Here is an 18,399-nt window from a genome sequence, read left to right as displayed (position 1 = left end):
AGCTAGATGAGCGGCTACGGCACGATGTTGTCCTTGAAGAGGCTCGGTCGCTCGTGGCGCTCGGTGGTGCCCGGTGGCGTCCGGTGCTCGTTTGCTCGTGCGCTGGTGGCTGGCACCTTTGTGCTCTGAGCACTGGGCGACGCGGCTGTGCGCACTCTCTGGCTCCGGGTTCTCTGGCGATGAATGATGCTTTCGTTCGTTGCCTAGTCGACGTTGGGCGCTTTCGCTATTTCACGAGTGTTAACTGGAATCTTCGCCAGTCTCACTCGCACTGCAGCGGCTCGGTGTCGCGATACTTCTTCTGCTGGCACATAATTCTTGCTTGGTTTAGCATATCGCTACCCAGCGAGCCTCTCCATACTTGATGAGTTGCGGAGTCTTCTTCTGCGTCGGTGGTGATGATCTCCTGCATCGGTGGTGATGATGATGTCCGTGGTGATGATTTCACGGTGCTTTTGCTGTGCGCTCACTTTCAAAAGTTGTGAATTGTATTCGCTACCTCTTAAACAACTGTGAAAGCTTAGTACACTACCACTTGTCGCAATCCTTGACTTTGTGAATGTATCAACATATCAGGGGAAATGTAGCATAAAACTTTCAGCGATACTCTTGTCGGCTCATGCCGAACCCAGCTCTCCAAACACACATCGTCACTTCTCTCTGTGAGACATGACACCCATGTTTGGGGTCGGTGCTTGCTCCCTCGCGACAACACCGCAAGCCTGAGCAAGACTGTAGCAAGACTGACGATTTGTGAATCGTGTTCGTACTTAGAACTGTATAATCCCTCCCCTCTCTCTCTCTCTCTGTTCACAAAAGCCCAACTTTGCTTTGATGTCGCTTGCTGTGGAGAGGGGGAGTGGTATGTGTGTTCGTGTGTGCGTGTGTTTTATTGAGACATCTGTTAAATCTCCTTCCCCAAGCCATCTTTTCATCCGTGGAACACAGATGCCTAACCTGCAATAAAACTCTTTGTGAGAGCCACTTCCTCTTGCTCTCCTTTGTACGGGGGGGGGTGTGTCCTTTCATTATCTTTCATGGTTCATCTCCGGCTTTCTATTGCGAGCGTGTCAAGGCGGCTGCTCGCGAGGAGGGGGGGGTCCGTTTGTGCTCCCAGCGACCCCGCGAGTGAGTATATGAAAAAAAAATGGCAGAATTATTCTTAATATGAATTTTGGAAAAAGGGTCATAAATCCAACACCCCGCACCTCCCCCACCGATGTGGGGGTAGGCCACGTCCAAACACACGCCGTTTTCTCGGGGTCAGTGGAAACGCCGGACTTGCTAACAATGCAGTGCATACCACTGTGGTGGTAACTGCTTTAACTACAGCATTGCATCCCGACTGAGGTGGTTCCAGCTATCACTACAGCAGTGCATAGCGACTTTGGTGGTTCCTGCTATCACTACATCAGTGCATACCGACTTGGTGGTACCTGCTTTAACTACAGCAGTGCATACCGACTGTCGTGGTTCCAGCTATCACTACAGCAGTGCATACCGACTGTGGCACCTGCTATCACTGCGGCTGTGCATACCGACTATAGTGAAACCAGCTATCACTACAGCAGTGCATACTGACTGGTGGTTCCTGCTATCACTACAGCAGTGCATAGACTGTGGTGGTGCCTGCTTTCACTACAGCAGTGCATACCGACTGTGGTGGTTCCTGCTGTCACTAATGCAGTGCATACCGACTGGTGGTACCGGCTTTCACTACAGTTGTGCATACCAACTGTGGTAGTGCCTGTTATGACTACAGCAGTGCATACTGACTGTGGTGGTACCTGCTTTCACTATAGCAGTGTATACCTACTGTGGTGGTATCTGCTATCACTACAGCAGTGCATACCAACTATGGTGGTACCTGCTTTCACTATAGCAGTGCATACTGACTGTGGTGGTACCTACTATGACTACAGCATTGCATACGGACTTTAGTAGTACCTGCTTTCACTACAGCAGTGCATACTGACTGTGGTGGAACCTGCTATCACTTCAGCAGTGCATACCAACTGTGGTGGTGCCTGCTTTCACTAAAGCAGTGCAAATCGACTGTGGTGGTACCTGCTATCACTACAGCAGTGCATACCGACTGTGGTGGTACCGGCTTTCACTACAGCAGTGCACACTGACTGTGGTGGTACCTGCTTTCACGACAGCAGTGCACACTGACTGTGGTGGTACCTGCTTTCACTACAGCTGTGCATACCAACTGTGGTAGTGCCTGTTATGACAACAGCAGTGCATACTGACTGTGGTGGTACCTGCTATGACTACAGCATTGCATACCGACTGTGGTAGTACCTGCTTTCACTATAGCAGTGTATACCTACTGTGGTGGTACCTGCTATCACTATGGCAGTGCATACCGACTGTGGTGGTACCTGCTATCACTACAGCAGTGCATACCGACTATGGTGGTACCTGCTTTCACTACAGCAGTGCATAGCAACATTGGTGGTTACTGTTTTCACTACAGCAGTGCATAGCAACATTGGTGGTACCTGCTATGACTACAGCATTGCATACGGACTTTAGTAGTACCTGCTTTCACTACAGCAGTGCATACTGACTGTGGTGGAACCTGCTATCACTTCAGCAGTGCATACCGACTGTGGTGGTGCCTGTTTTCATTACAGCAGTGCATATCGACTGTGGTGGTACCTGCTATCACTACAGCAGTGCATACCGACTGTGGTGGTTCCTGCTATCACTACAGCAGTGCATACCGACTGGTGGTACCGGCTTTCACTACAGCTGTGCATACCAACTGTGGTAGTGCCTGTTATGACTACAGCAGTGCATACTGACTGTGGTGGTACCTGCTATGACTACAGCATTGCATACCGACTGTGGTGGTACCTGCTTTCACTATAGCAGTGTATACCTACTGTGGTGGTACCTGATATCACTATGGCAGTGCATATCGACTGGTGGTTCCTGCTATCACTACAGCAGTGCATAGACTGTGGTGGTGCCTGCTTTCACTACAGCAGTGCATACCGACTGTGGTGGTTCCTGCTGTCACTAATGCAGTGCATACCGACTGGTGGTACCGGCTTTCACTACAGTTGTGCATACCAACTGTGGTAGTGCCTGTTATGACTACAGCAGTGCATACTGACTGTGGTGGTACCTGCTTTCACTATAGCAGTGTATACCTACTGTGGTGGTATCTGCTATCACTACAGCAGTGCATACCAACTATGGTGGTACCTGCTTTCACTATAGCAGTGCATACTGACTGTGGTGGTACCTACTATCACTACAGCATTGCATCCTGACTGGTGGTTCCTGCTTTCACTACAGCAGTGCATAGCAACATTGGTGGTACCTGCTTTCACTACAGCAGTGCATATTGACTGTGGTGGTACCTACTATGACTACAGCATTGCATACGGACTTTAGTAGTACCTGCTTTCACTACAGCAGTGCATACTGACTGTGGTGGAACCTGCTATCACTTCAGCAGTGCATACCGACTGTGGTGGTGCCTGCTTTCACTAAAGCAGTGCAAATCGACTGTGGTGGTACCTGCTATCACTACAGCAGTGCATACCGACTGTGGTGGTACCGGCTTTCACTACAGCAGTGCACACTGACTGTGGTGGTACCTGCTTTCACGACAGCAGTGCACACTGACTGTGGTGGTACCTGCTTTCACTACAGCTGTGCATACCAACTGTGGTAGTGCCTGTTATGACAACAGCAGTGCATACTGACTGTGGTAGTGCCTGTTATGACAACAGCAGTGCATACTGACTGTGGTGGTACCTGCTATGACTACAGCATTGCATACGGACTGTGGTGGTACCTGCTTTCACTATAGCAGTGTATACCTACTGTGGTGGTACCTGCTATCACTATGGCAGTGCATACCGACTGTGGTGGTACCTGCTATCACTACAGCAGTGCATACCGACTATGGTGGTACCTGCTTTCACTACAGCAGTGCATAGCAACATTGGTGGTTACTGTTTTCACTACAGCAGTGCATAGCAACATTGGTGGTACCTGCTATGACTACAGCATTGCATACGGACTTTAGTAGTACCTGCTTTCACTACAGCAGTGCATACTGACTGTGGTGGAACCTGCTATCACTTCAGCAGTGCATACCGACTGTGGTGGTGCCTGTTTTCATTACAGCAGTGCATATCGACTGTGGTGGTACCTGCTATCACTACAGCAGTGCATACCGACTGTGGTGGTTCCTGCTATCACTACAGCAGTGCATACCGACTGGTGGTACCGGCTTTCACTACAGCTGTGCATACCAACTGTGGTAGTGCCTGTTATGACTACAGCAGTGCATACTGACTGTGGTGGTACCTGCTATGACTACAGCATTGCATACCGACTGTGGTGGTACCTGCTTTCACTATAGCAGTGTATACCTACTGTGGTGGTACCTGATATCACTATGGCAGTGCATACTGACTGTGGTGGTACCTGCTTTCACTATAGCAGTGCATACTGACTGTGGTGGTACCTGCTTTCACTACAGCAGTGCATACTGACTGTGGTGGAACCTGCTATCACTTCAGCAGTGCATACCGACTGTGGTGGTGCCTGCTTTCACTACAGCAGTGCATATCGACTGTGGTGGTACCTGCTATCACTACAGCAGTGCATACCGACTGTGGTGGTTCCTGCTATCACTACAGCAGTGCATACCGATTGTGGTGGTACCGGCTTTCACTACAACTGTGCATACCAACTGTGGTAGTGCCTGTTATGACAACAGCAGTGCATACTGACTGTGGTGGTACCTGCTATGACTACAGCATTGCATACCGACTTTAGTAGTACCTGCTTTCACTACAGCAGTGCATACTGACTGTGGTGGAACCTGCTATCACTTCAGCAGTGCATACCGACTGTGGTGGTGCCTGCTTTCACTACAGCAGTGCATATCGACTGTGGTGGTACCTGCTATCACTACAGCAGTGCATACCGACTGTGGTGGTTCCTGCTATCACTACAGCAGTGCATACCGATTGTGGTGGTACCGGCTTTCACTACAACTGTGCATACCAACTGTGGTAGTGCCTGTTATGACAACAGCAGTGCATACTGACTGTGGTGGTACCTGCTATGACTACAGCATTGCATACCGACTGTGGTGGTACCTGCTTTCACTATAGCAGTGTATACCTACTGTGGTGGTACCTGCTATCACTATGGCAGTGCATACCGACTGTGGTGGTACCTGCTATCACTACAGCAGTGCATACCGACTATGGTGGTACCTGCTTTCACTACAGCAGTGCATAGCAACATTGGTGGTTCCTGTTTTCACTACAGCAGTGCATAGCAACATTGGTGGTACCTGCTATGACTACAGCAATGCATACGGACTTTAGTAGTACCTGCTTTCACTACAGCAGTGCATACTGACTGTGGTGGAACCTGCTATCACTTCAGCAGTGCATACCGACTGTGGTGGTGCCTGCTTTCATTACAGCAGTGCATATCGACTGTGGTGGTACCTGCTATCACTACAGCAGTGCATACCGACTGTGGTGGTTCCTGCTATCACTACAGCAGTGCATACCGTTTGGTGGTACCGGCTTTCACTTCAGCTGTGCATACCAACTGTGGTAGTGCCTGTTATAACTACAGCAGTGCATACTGACTGTGGTGGTACCTGCTATGACTACAGCATTGCATACCGACTGTGGTGGTACCTGCTTTCACTATAGCAGTGTATACCTACTGTGGCGGTACCTGCTATCACTATGGCAGTGCATACCGACTGTGGTGGTACCTGCTATCACTACAGCAGTGCATACCGACTATGGTGGTACCTGCTTTCACTATAGCAGTGCATACTGACTGTGGTGGTACCTACTATCACTACAGCATTGCATCCTGACTGTGGTGGTTCCTGCTTTCACTACAGCAGTGCATATTGGCTGTGGTGGTACCTGCTATGACTACAGCATTGCATACGGACTTTAGTAGTACCTGCTATGACTACAGCAGTGCATAATGACTGTGGTGGGACCTGCTTTAACTACAGCAGCGCATAACTGACTGTGGTAGTGCCTGCTATCACTACAGTAGTACATGCTGACTCTATAGCAGTATATATCGACTCGATAGCACAAACTACAAAATCTTGCTTTGAAGCTTTCGTCAATGCAGGAATCCATACTCTTTGGGTCTTTCGGTAAAGTCATGTATGGTAGAAAAATAATAGATTACAACGTTTCGAACGCAACATAAGCGTCCGTCAGGCGAAAATTGGGGAGAAACGACATGTCTCGGACCGTGTTCGCAGAGGCGTAGCTAGGGGGGGCAGGGGGGTACATATGTCCCCGGGCGCCAAGGTAAAGGGGCGCCAAAATGAGGCTTACAACGTTACATTATAACTTATTGCGGCGGGCGCGGCAGCCTGAAACTACTGCACAAATCTACACCCCAACCTAAAAGTTTATATATCCCGCCACACACAGCCTACATGTCATGTAATTACATTTTGGTACGCGCGCCTATTAAAAACTTACATGGAAGAACGTCCCAAACAACAGACAGGCGCAGTCTTTCAGCCTTAGTCACTGGCCTGTTTTTTGGTGGCGGAAACTACGACGGCCTGAAACATGCTGGAGTGCACAATTAGAAGCTGTTAAAGCTATTTATCTCTCTCGAGAAACGGTGCCTTAACGCGGCGAGAGAGTTTGTGTACGTCTGAGAAGCTGATCGCTATACCGTCGAGAGCCTAGTGCTCTCAGAAGGGTCACCCAAGGCGGGAAGACTTCAGTGGAGACGTCAGACAAAACCCGTTTCAAAAGGTCCCCACATGACCTTTTCAAATAAATGGTGATCCAAGAAAGCAACGGGAAACTACTTGGATTATTTCTCCCTTGAAAACTTCAATGATGACAAGCAAAATCAACAAAGGCCCTGAGTATCGGCCTTGAGTATCGGCGTCCTTTAAATAGGGCAGGGGTGCTAAGAATCTCCGAGCTTGTGTCAAAGAACCCTTTCAAAGTAGCAACTTGGAACGTTAGAAGTTTACTTCAAGCAGGAAAACTAGCCAATGTCATACAAGAAATGGATCGACTTAAAATCAACATAATCGGTCTAAGCGAAACTAAATGGCCTGGAACAAAAAAGTTTATATCGAGCGAACACCACATCTTCTGCTCCGGAGGAGAAGAAAACACCAAACAAACATACGGTGTCGCCTTTATAGTACACAAGAAATTTGCGAATAAAGTCAACAACTTTACCCCAGTATCAGAACGAATAGCACTACAATTAGCAGGCAACAAAGTCAACGTGAACATTCTACAGGTTTATGCTCCAACAGCAGATAAACAAGATAATGAAATCGAATCGTTCTATGAGCAACTAACCAACACGCTGAAGCCGCTGAAGAAGCAAGACATAACTATAATCCTCGGCGATTTCAAAGCCAAGGTTGGCCACGGTCGAATGCAGAACATTGTCGGAGAACACGGACTAGGAACAAGGAATGAACGAGGCGACAGACTGGTTCAATTCTGCCAAGAAGAACGTTTCAGTATTGCTAACACGTGGTTCCAATTACCACCTCGACGACTGTACACGTGGACCTCGCCGCAAGACTCCGACAACAACATCGTCAGGAACCAAATCGATTATATGCTAATTAACATCAGGTTTAAGTCCAGTGTGATTACAGCAAAAACCTACCCTGGAGCCGATATATCGTCAGATCATAACCCAGTAACAGCTACAATAAGACTCAAATTGCGATCAATACAATGTACAAAGACGAGACAAGCAGACCTGGAGAAACTGAAGAACAGCGCCGATAAAAGACAAGTACAGCAACGTCTCAACGATAGCATCCGCTCAATAACAACAGAAACAGCAGATGTTCAGGAGTACTGGCGCTCGTTCAAACAATGCATCACAGAAACAACAGAAGTCATGCTGGGACATCAGCCACCGAAAAAGAAACAACGATGGATGACACATTGTATTCTCGATCTAATGAGCCAACGAAGAATGTACAAAAACAACAACTTGGAGAAGTACAAACAAATGCAACAGAAGATCAGAGAAGCAATCCGACAGGCAAAAGAAAAGTGGATGGAAGAACAATGCGCCGAGATTGAAGAACTAATTAAAAAACATGACAATTTTACTCTGCACAAGAAGCTCAAAGAAGCTGGTAACATCTACAGACCAGCCCCAACAGCTACCTTGTATGCGGACAACAACCAACCAATCCTAAATAAACAAGAAAAAATGGACACCTGGACAAACTATATACACAAGCTCTATGGCACCACGAGAATACCTGCAGAAAAAGACCAACAGATGTCGAAAGACGCTCTACACATTTTAACATCAGAAGTAGAACATGCAATCAAAACAGCTAAGTCAGGCAAAGCGTGCGGGCCCGACACAATCCATGTAGAATTGCTCAAACTATTAGACAGTAACAACATATGACAACTGACTAATTGGTACAATCAAATATACAATGGCAATAAAATTCCATCCGACTGGCTACAATCCATCTTTGTGGCCATACCAAAGAAAGCAACAAGCCGGAAATGCGAGGACTACAGACTGATAAGCTTGATGAGCCACGTGCTCAAAGTCTTCCTGAAGGTGATCCAACAGCGCATACGCTCCACATGCGAAAATGCATTGAAGAACACACAGTTTGGCTTCTGCAAAGGACTAGGCACAAGAGAAGCAATCTTCTGTCTACAGATACTACTACAGCGATGCTACGAACATCAGAAAGAAGTGTGCATCTGCTTCATAGATTACGAGAAAGCCTTTGACTCAGTCGACCACGACCGACTAGCAGCTCTATTAAAACAACTGGGACTAGATAAAAACGACATCAACTTCATCATTGCTCTTTATTGGAAGCAAACAGCCCAACTCCGATATGACAACGAATTGACAGACCCAACACCAATACAAAAAGGTGTACGACAAGGCTGCCCACTTTCACCCAGTCTTTTCAACATCTACTCGGAGCAGATTTTTGATCGAACACTAGCAGATAAAAACATTGGTATTAAAGTCAATGGACAATACATCAACATCAGGTATGCCGACGACACTGCACTGCTGGCCGATTCGGAACAAGACCTACAACAAATCTTGGACGAGGTTGCCACAGAGAGTCAGATATGGGGCTTACGAATTAATAAAAAGAAAACAAAGGTTATGAAGGTCAGCCGAACTACAAGCGAAATAACAATCAAGCTTGGCAGCGAAAAATTGGAACAAGTACACCGATTTAAATACCTTGGTGTAATCATTGACGATCAGTTGAACCATGAAGTCGAAATCAAGAGCAGAATTGAACAAGCAAGGCAAGCAAAACACTCATTGCAGACCGCAACTTGAGTACATCACTGAAACTGCGCACACTGAAATGCTACATCTGGTCAATTTTGCTGTACGGAGTAGAGACGTGGACACTGACAACAACAGCAACAAAAAGGCTCAAAGCTTTCGAGATGTGGCTGTATCGAAGAATGCTGAAAATCCCATGGACAGCCAAAACCACCAATACACAAGTTCTGCAAGATATGGGCACTGACAGGCAACTGCTGAAGACCATCATTAGCAGGAAGTGTTACTACCTATGCCACATTGCCCGAAACGACCACAAATACCAGCTATTAAAGCAAATCCTGGAAGGAAAAATCGAAGGGAAAAAACGACCAGGACGGCCAAAAACGACATGGCTCAGTAACATCAAAACATGGCTACAATTAACAACAGCACAAACTCTACACGCCGTGCTAGACCGGGACCAATATCATCGTGAAGTCGCACACGCCATTAGGCAGCACTAAAGAAGAAAGCTATTTATGAAGGACTGGATGAACTAGTAGGGCTGCTAGACAAATTATCGGAGGACGTAACTATGACGCCTGAAACCAGAAGTGATGCAGAACATAGTAATAGGTTTTTACCCTTTCAACTGGTACCTTTATACAAGGCATCATGTTTGCAATAACCACAACACAAGCAGTCAAAATGCAAATAAAAAGATATAACTCTGATGATGATAATGATATGCACTGTCCTTGAAGTTGATTGGTCCACACCCGAGACAGCTTTCCTTAGAGCCTAGTCTCCATTGGTGTTGGACCAGATGACGCCAAAAGGCGTACAACTCAAAGACAGCGCACTATCAGAGTATTGAGAACTCGGGGTAGGCATTTACACTATGAGACCTCCTTTACCGGTGGCAAAATATAGTAATAGGTTTTTACCCTTTCAACTGGTATAAAAAACTGACACCTTTATACAAGGCATCATGTTTGCAATAACCACAACACAAGCAGTCAAAATGCAAACAAAAAGAAACAACTCTGATCATGATAATGATATGCACTGTCCTTGAAGTTGATTGTTCTTTTTGTTTGCATTTTGACTTCTTGTGTTGTGGTTATTGCAAACATGACGCCTTGTATAAAGGTGTCAGTTTGTTGTACCAGTGGAAAGGGTAAAAACCTATTACTATATTTTGCCACTGGTAGAGGAGGTCTCATAGTGATGCAGAACAGTTATAGGCATGCGTATTAAATTTTAACTTCATAGTTTTATTACATTTCTGGAATGTCATTCTTGGAAAATTTGATCGTGTTCAGAAACGCTTACAGGATCCTACTATGAATTTCAAGGAAGCAGCAACTGATCTTGAATCTTTGGAGCATGAATTTGTCAAGCTTCGTGATGATTTGAGCCAAGTTGCTGTAGAAAACGCCAAAACAAGATGCACAGCCTGGGGGATCGATGTGGACAGAAGAATTAGGCGACGTCGGAAGATGCCAGGAAAACTGGCAAGAGATACAGGACTTTCAGCAGCAGAAGAAATTGTGCGCGTTATGAAGAGCGTATTTGATCGACTTCAACAGGAGATGTCTACACGGTTTTTACGACTAAAAGACCTGAACACAAAATTTTGATTTCTGCTGGACGTCAAAACTCTTCTATCCGACACAGATGTCGATGCAATTCGTCGAAATTGCACAAATTTTGGAAATTTCTATGACACCGACATCAATGGCCACGAACTTTTCACAGAAATTGGAGATTGCAAAATGCTGCTCAGTAACCGGAATGAAGTTTTACCAGAAACTCCTTTGGATCTTCTTGGTTTTATTGTGTTTTATGGAAACGACATATTTCCGAATTTCACTGCAAATTTGATTAACAATAGCAGTTTCAATTGCAAGCTGTGAGCGGTCGTTCAGCAAATTGAAACTTATTTTGTCGTATTTGCGTGCTTCAATGGGACAAGATCGTCTCAGCGATCTTGCTCTTCTTAGCGTTGAAAGATAAACATTGGAAAAAACAGATTTTGATTACGTGATTGACCAGTTTGCGACAGTGAAATCAAGAAAAATGTATCTTTTGTAGACTATGTCAACCAGTCTACGACAGTGACTGAGTGAGCCATGTAATATAATTTCTATAAATTTGCTTCTTTAAATACGTTGAATTAAAATTTAAATTGTTATTCCTTATTCGATGTAATAGGAAAATGTGATTAAACGGGGGGGGGGGGGGGGGGTGCCAATTTTATAGTTCGTCCCCAGGCGCAAAATATCCTAGCTACGCCTCTGCGTGTTCGCGAATACAAGGCAGATTTGAAACACGGCAGAACCAACACCTCTGCCGTGGCTGATCACTGTTTTAACGCGGTGGGCTCACGTGATATTGTGTTTTCCGTGACCAAGGTACTTTGCAAACTTTTGGGCTACCATCAAAGATTTATCCATGAAGCCATCCAGAAATATAAACACAGACACAATTTCAACCGAGAATATGGGTACAAACTGAGCAATCATTGGAAGCACGTTATTAACCAGTTTAGTTCATAACTGGCTGTGATGTCCTCTTCCTGCCCGCCTATGTTAGCAGTTTCTCTTGGCTCTCTGAGTCACATTCACGAGCACAGCTTTGGTCTCCCCCTGCTACCGTTTATCTATGCCCCACCCCCTCTCCTCCTGCTGCCCCCCCCTCTCTCTCCCCCTGGCGCTCGCGCAGCTCCCTTCCCTATCTCTGTCCCACCCCCATCTCTCTCCCCCTTACCTCACGCGCACCCCCCTGTCTTGCTCTGCCCCACCCCCACTCTCTCCTCCTGCCACCGATCCCTCTGTAAATTGCATCCCCACCCGCTCGCTCGTTATGGCAGCCCCTCCCCCCCCCTCGGATTAGCTGACGCTTGCTAGCCTTCTGTTTGCTAGCCTTACATTTACTTATATAACACCTTGCTTGTAGCAGCTTTCTCACCATTTTTCGCCTGATGACGGACGCTTGTGTTGCGTCTGAAACGTCGTGATGTATTATTTTTCTACCTAGATGACTTTACCGAAAGACCCAAAGAGTACAAACTACTAACTTGACAGTGCCGTCGTGAGGCCTCGTCCCGTGCCGAGCCCCCGTCCTCACCTAGATTTCCCAGCCGGCCGAGGTGGCACCTTGGCAGGCTGAGGCTGGGCCGCTACCCTCGCCCTCCCCCACCATACCCCCGCCCGCTCTACAATAATAGTATCTAAGCGCTGTAATATTAGTATCTACCAACCCTATAGTAGTAATTGCACACTGAAGTGGGGGGGGGGACACAACCCTTTGAAGAATTTACCTCAGGGTTTTTTTTTGCATTTTTTACGCCAAATAAAATTCCCCCCCCCCTCCCAACGAAGACGTATGTGTTGCTAGGGGCAACCCCCCCCCGCAACCCCCCCCCCCCGTCAGCTTTGACGCGCAAATGCATGCAGCGGCGTAAGGAAATAAATACATAATAAATAGCACTAAATTGTTAATTTAACTACTTGAAAGTTGACGGATGGGGAAATGGAATAGCGCTGGCTCACCATGGGGCTTATGGCGTGGTAACTAGCTACTTTTTTTAAACATAAACCCCACGGTTCGCGAGGCAAATCCTTCGCAAGTTTCGTCCACAGACAGAGAGACAAAAAAAATAAGTGTATAGGTAAGACTTACCTGCACAAACGGAGAGGTAGACACATGCGTGAGCATTGTATGGACTGCGGGGCCGGCGAGCAACATGGCTCCCTATTGGCTGAAAGAGCACACCTACGAATAAGCTTACTTGCCGTTGGTTGAGGGAGACGAATGACGGTAGGTGAGAGATCGGAAGGTGCGCCCAGCAAACGGGAGATGGGACGTATGACGAGAAATGGGAGAAATTATTGGATGGAGTGAAACAGCGGACAAGGGAGAGGAGGAGATGATCGGGGAAGGCTTGGGGCGCTTTTGATGGTAGAAGTTGACATGCTCGCATGCTGCAGAATATAAAATCTTCTCACACCTTTTCTACAATCAACGTGTTGGAGTGATTCAAATTGATGAATTACCTTATATACTACCTAGGACATTGCCATGTACCTCCATGGGTCTGTGTACCCCCCCCCCCCCTCGTTGAGAACCACTGCCGTACACCATGGGAAAAACAGAATGACCCTCTCTACAGAGATAATCTCCCTCTGCACAGATGGTGTTGCAGATGGTAATGATTGTTTACGGCAATTGAGTGGTAGTGATGGTTAGTGATGTGGTGAACAGTTGTGATGTTGACGGAAATGTTTCGGGTGATGTCAAGCAATAATGATAGTCGTGATGGAGTCACTGCGCATAAATGAGCTCACAGGCAGAATCTCGCATCTCCATGTTTATTGAGAATCTGAGTCAATAACAGAAACCTGAACGCAATCCAGAATCTCAACTCGCGACGCTTCAGACAAACATTTACATCATCACTGTAATGAGTTGGTGGGAGGCAGCAACACACAACCTCAAACACAATGCATTACCTCTACCAAACCACAACCTTAACCCCTACTCAAGCACGACTCAAATATTTAACTCGGCTACTGCTCAACATGAAAATAACCAATCAACTACTTCAACCACTGCCCAACCACTCAACCGCTGTGAGGTGGCAGGATCACAGCACAGAAACGTATTCTTGAATGCATCTGTGCAGAGTGTACCAAGTTTTCTCCGGTTTTATCACGCACAAAGCCAAATTTTCACTAAAACAAGTTAATGGCCAAATATTCCAGTGGAACAGGATCCTCCTGAAAGGGAGTCTTGAAGAATCGGTGAGGCTCTCCTGGACAAATGAACATCATGATTACTGTGCCTAGCTACTCCCCAACCACTCATCCGTCACCACTCGCTCATCCATCACCACTCCTTATTGAGTGGTGTGGCTATCAATCGCGCAGATGGTGAAACTGCCCCGGGGCCCACAGGCCAGAGGAGGCCACCCAGGCTGAAGGTTACCAAGAGGGGGACAAACTGGCGAGGGAGCCGCATTTGACTCCTTGCCCAGGGACCCCCCACCGTGGTGAGTCAGTAGGGTTGTTTGGTGCCATGGGGGGCTGTGCAGGAGCGACGCGGCCTGGACAGAGCGATGGACGTGTGAGCCGAGGCGACTGGCGCACGAGGGAGCGTGACAGTAGTGTTGGTGGCAGCATTGTGGGTGGTGGTGGTGGTGATGGTCAGAGCAAGAGTGTTGTGGGAGGTAGTGGTGTTGTGGCCTATGATGGTGGAGGTAGTGGAAGTGGTGGTTGTTGTGTTGGTGATTGTGTTGTTGGTGGTGATTGTGTTGTTGGTGATGGTTGTGTTGGTAGGATTGGTAGTGGTGGTAGGATTGGTGGTGGTGTTGGTGGTGGCTTCTGTAGCTTCGGAGATCTTGTGAGACGCATGCACAGGGGACGGGATGAAGTGCCTGATGATGCACACACACACAAACCAAATAAGTAAAGATACATGGGCACAGGCATTAACATATACACACAAGCTTTTATAAATGCACAACTACCATTTGCCATTAAGTGTACCATGTGAGGTGCACTGTGAGGCCATCACGTGAAGTGTCTGAGGCTCATTGGCAGGTCAACGCACAGGTGGCAGGTGATATGGGTTACATGAGCATGGACACAAGCACATACAGTGCACTCTTATATACAACAACCGCTGCTCGCCACTCAGTTGCGGTGACATCACCATGACACTTGTGCCAAGCTAGGTGCTTCTTGAGGCCATGTGAAGTGTCGAAGGGTTACTGCTGGCAGGCAATCACGGGACAAATCCAGGTGATATGGGTTGACTGACTGAGGTGACTGGCAAAGGCAACAGATGTGCTCCTCACCGTGCTAACTCACTGCATTTTAGCCACCCCACGCTCCACTTGCTGTTTTGAGCATTGCTCCTCTGCCCTCCGCTATTGCTGGAGGTCGACTCCCTCCAACTGCCCAGATGCTCTTAGGGCTCCACATTTCATGAGCATTGAGAGTGGAGGAAATAACTGTGGCTGAGAAGACAGAGCTTTGTGTCGAGCGACAGACCAAGAAGCTTCCACACGGTGTTACACAGCTGATTAAAAAATAATGGCGCTCAATTGATTCGGAATGAATCCTCTACTGCCAAAGCAGAGCTGATCATAAGCACACTGCCCAGGTACAGAAACTTCTCCACTCTGTCGACAAATGCCCCTGCACTCATGCGGAGTTGAGCGAGTGGAGTATTTTACGACGTAAAACACCCAGGAAAGTGCTTTGTTTTTGTCGTACTAATTGTAAAGCTTCGTTTCTTAATAGCACACTCCAGGTTCAGTAGTAACGTCTTCAACTCCTTCTCAAAGTAAGCTGCAATATCCAGATCCTCAGCATACATAACATGGTTGATCAATAGGGAGCCATCCCTTGACCCTACCCAGGCATCGTTCAGCCTCCCATTGTATCTGTACCAGATGAACATTCCTCCGGTAAAGCCATGAAAGGCATCTTAAATTACATGGTCGATTAAGTGTAAATAGTGAAAGGGCTAGAGGAGATCCCTGTCACACCCCAAGGTGAACAGGCAATGGTCCTTGACTCCCACCCACACAGCTTTACTCGGAACTGGCCACCATCAAGGTCCTTAATGATTGAGCAGAGTCAGGGACCCCAAAAACATGACAACCCAAAGCCCAGGGCCTCATCATATCATAGGCCTTGACCAGGTCAATAAAGCATAGATGTAGGTCCTGTTGACAATTTCTACACCTCTGCTGTAGCAGATGTACAGGGAAAATAGTTTTCGTGCAGGACTGCCCCGACTTTAAACCACATTGGGACTCTGCAAGCCTATTCTCAGTGTGCCTGGCAAGGTCATAATACCTGCTAGGACCTTGTCAGCACACTGAAGAGGGAGATGCCCTGGTAGTTTTTGCAATCAGTCGGTTCTTCCTTTTTTTAAAATGGGGACCACCAGGGCAGCCTTCCAATCCTGTGGAACCCATCCTGCAGACCAGATGGTTCTAGGGAGGTCACATAGGGCAGCCTGCATAAAAACGCCACCCTGCCTCGGCAGTTCCCTTTTGAGGTCATCTCTGCCCGGCGCTTTACCTGTTCTCAAGCTCTGGATCGCTATTCACACTTCTTCAACTAATGGCACACCAGCCAACCACTCACAGTGAGTGGCTACTTCCTCTTATATTTGAGGTGCTGCAGTCCCAGCATTGTCAACTCTAACCTTGCCCCATGTTTTGAGTTGAGGGGTTTCCCCTCCCCCAAGACATAAATGTTTATCAATCCTGCAGAGTCTGTTCCATAGGGTCGGAGGTTGGATCACCATTGTTTCCCTTAAGTATGGTAATAGGTGTCACTGCAGGTTACTTTTTTTATGGGATTAATGAGACTCGTGATCGTGTGCAAATGAGGCCATTTCCATCTCCTTAGCAACGCATGACCAACCCTCATCCTTGCAGTATCACACAGCTTTCCAAACTCATGAGCCCAGGCTGTGGTAAAGCCTCATCATTTTTGTGTATGGTATGTTGTATACGGTGGGAGTGGGCCTGTCACTTTCTCTCAGCTAGTCTGTAAGCCAGGGTCTCACAAAAATTCTCAGCAATACCTGCAGACCTGCTATTGGGGGTCAGAGATCGGATCACTATTTGTTGATTGTTGTGGCGCTGCAAGTTACATTTTTGATGGCGTTACAGATTCGTGATGATGAGCAACTGAGGCAGATACCATCTCATTAGCAACCAGTGACCACCACTTATCCTTGCAGGGCCATACGGCTTTCCGAACCTCCGAACGAAGGCTGCGATAAGCCTCTTTATTCGATGTTGTAGACGGTTGGAGTGGGCCTGTTGCTTTCTCCCAGCTAGCCAGAACATCTCTGTCAGTCAAGGTTTCTGGGGAGGTCTCAACTGTGTACGCAATACAGCCATTGCAACCGAATGAGTTACATTCCTAATCCTCACCCAATTCCCCTTGGAATCTGGAGGAAAGAGGTGACAATGCCAACCCCAGCTGCTAGTGATGATGACATCTTGCCTGCAACTTTCATCAGATAGCTGAGACCAGGCCACTATGGTTTTTAATGGGGTCCTAGATGCACACCCACCACCGGAGTGGAAGAATGGTAGGCACAACTTACAGATGACGAGCCAATGGTCAGTGGGAAAATCAGCTCCACGGTAAGTTCTGGTGTCAAGAACATGGGCCCACATCCACTGTTCTGTCACTATATCGTCCAGCATATGCTTTTGCTTGGACTTGGCGTGCATCCATGATGTTGTGTGGATGTGCCGATAACGGAACAGCATGTTGGTGATTACAAGCCCATGGGCTGCATAGAAATCTAGCAGCCTCCTACCGTTGTTATTGAGCTGATCTGGCCCATGCCTTCCAATCACTCCGGCCCAACATCGGTACTCGCTGGACGGAATCGTGGGTGGCTATGGAGATGGCAAACAAAAACGTCATTGAGGACCAGAAAGTGAAAGTATCGGGCTTCTCTCTCCCACAACTATGGACCTCGCTACATCGTGCTCGAACTAAACATGGGAGACGAACGTTTACCTTCCAAAAATAGAAGGTTAACGAACCGCCAAACTATGACCGTGGTCCAAATCATCACACACCACCGACAAATGTGCCATCCATGCAACATCCTGGTGGTGTCTGTCGCTGCAATCCATACGGTATCTAATGCCTCTTTGCATTAGTTAAAAAAACGTAGCATTCAAGTAAAACACGTTTACAACCGATTGCTCTTTCCTCCTGCCATGAAAAAGACTCCGGCTGAGGTGCCTGTGTCAATACCCACTCGGGAATTAAGGTTACCCAACAAGATGACTAAAATTTTTCGATTTAAAGCTTTCGTGACTGCAGGGATTCATGACTCGATCCTGAGGGGCCACTTGAGCTAGTACCTGGGACAAGAGGTCATAGAAGGCATCTGACTCATTAGCCTTGCCTGCATCCCTACATTATATCCACACACTACTGTACACTACTGTAGTATACAGTTCTTCACAATATAACATGTACACATAAACAAATGCATAAACACCTGTGTTAGCGAACAAGCACGCTAACAAATACCAAG

At 47.2% G+C, this 18,399-nt stretch overlaps 1 protein-coding gene across 4 annotated transcripts in view; it reads right to left on the bottom strand.

Moving 5' to 3' along the window:
- Positions 1 to 13,663: 13,663 nt before the first annotated feature.
- KANSL3 (KAT8 regulatory NSL complex subunit 3) overlaps positions 13,664 to 18,399 on the bottom strand; it is a 69,250-nt gene continuing 64,514 nt past the window's right edge. For all 4 annotated transcript variants that reach the window (XM_061581509.1, XM_061581559.1, XM_061581694.1 and 1 more), the window contains exon 24: positions 13,664 to 14,743. In XM_061581509.1, coding sequence (XP_061437493.1) covers positions 14,365 to 14,743 — 379 coding nt within the window. In that variant the 3' untranslated portion in view covers positions 13,664 to 14,364. The remainder of the gene's footprint in view (positions 14,744 to 18,399) is intronic.

This window comes from Lethenteron reissneri, chromosome 2 (genome assembly GCF_015708825.2).
Source record: "Lethenteron reissneri isolate LAM-NWPU_2019-01 chromosome 2, ASM1570882v1, whole genome shotgun sequence".
Taxonomy (NCBI): Eukaryota; Metazoa; Chordata; class Hyperoartia; order Petromyzontiformes; family Petromyzontidae; genus Lethenteron; species Lethenteron reissneri.
This window is presented reverse-complemented; position numbering and strand designations above follow the sequence as displayed.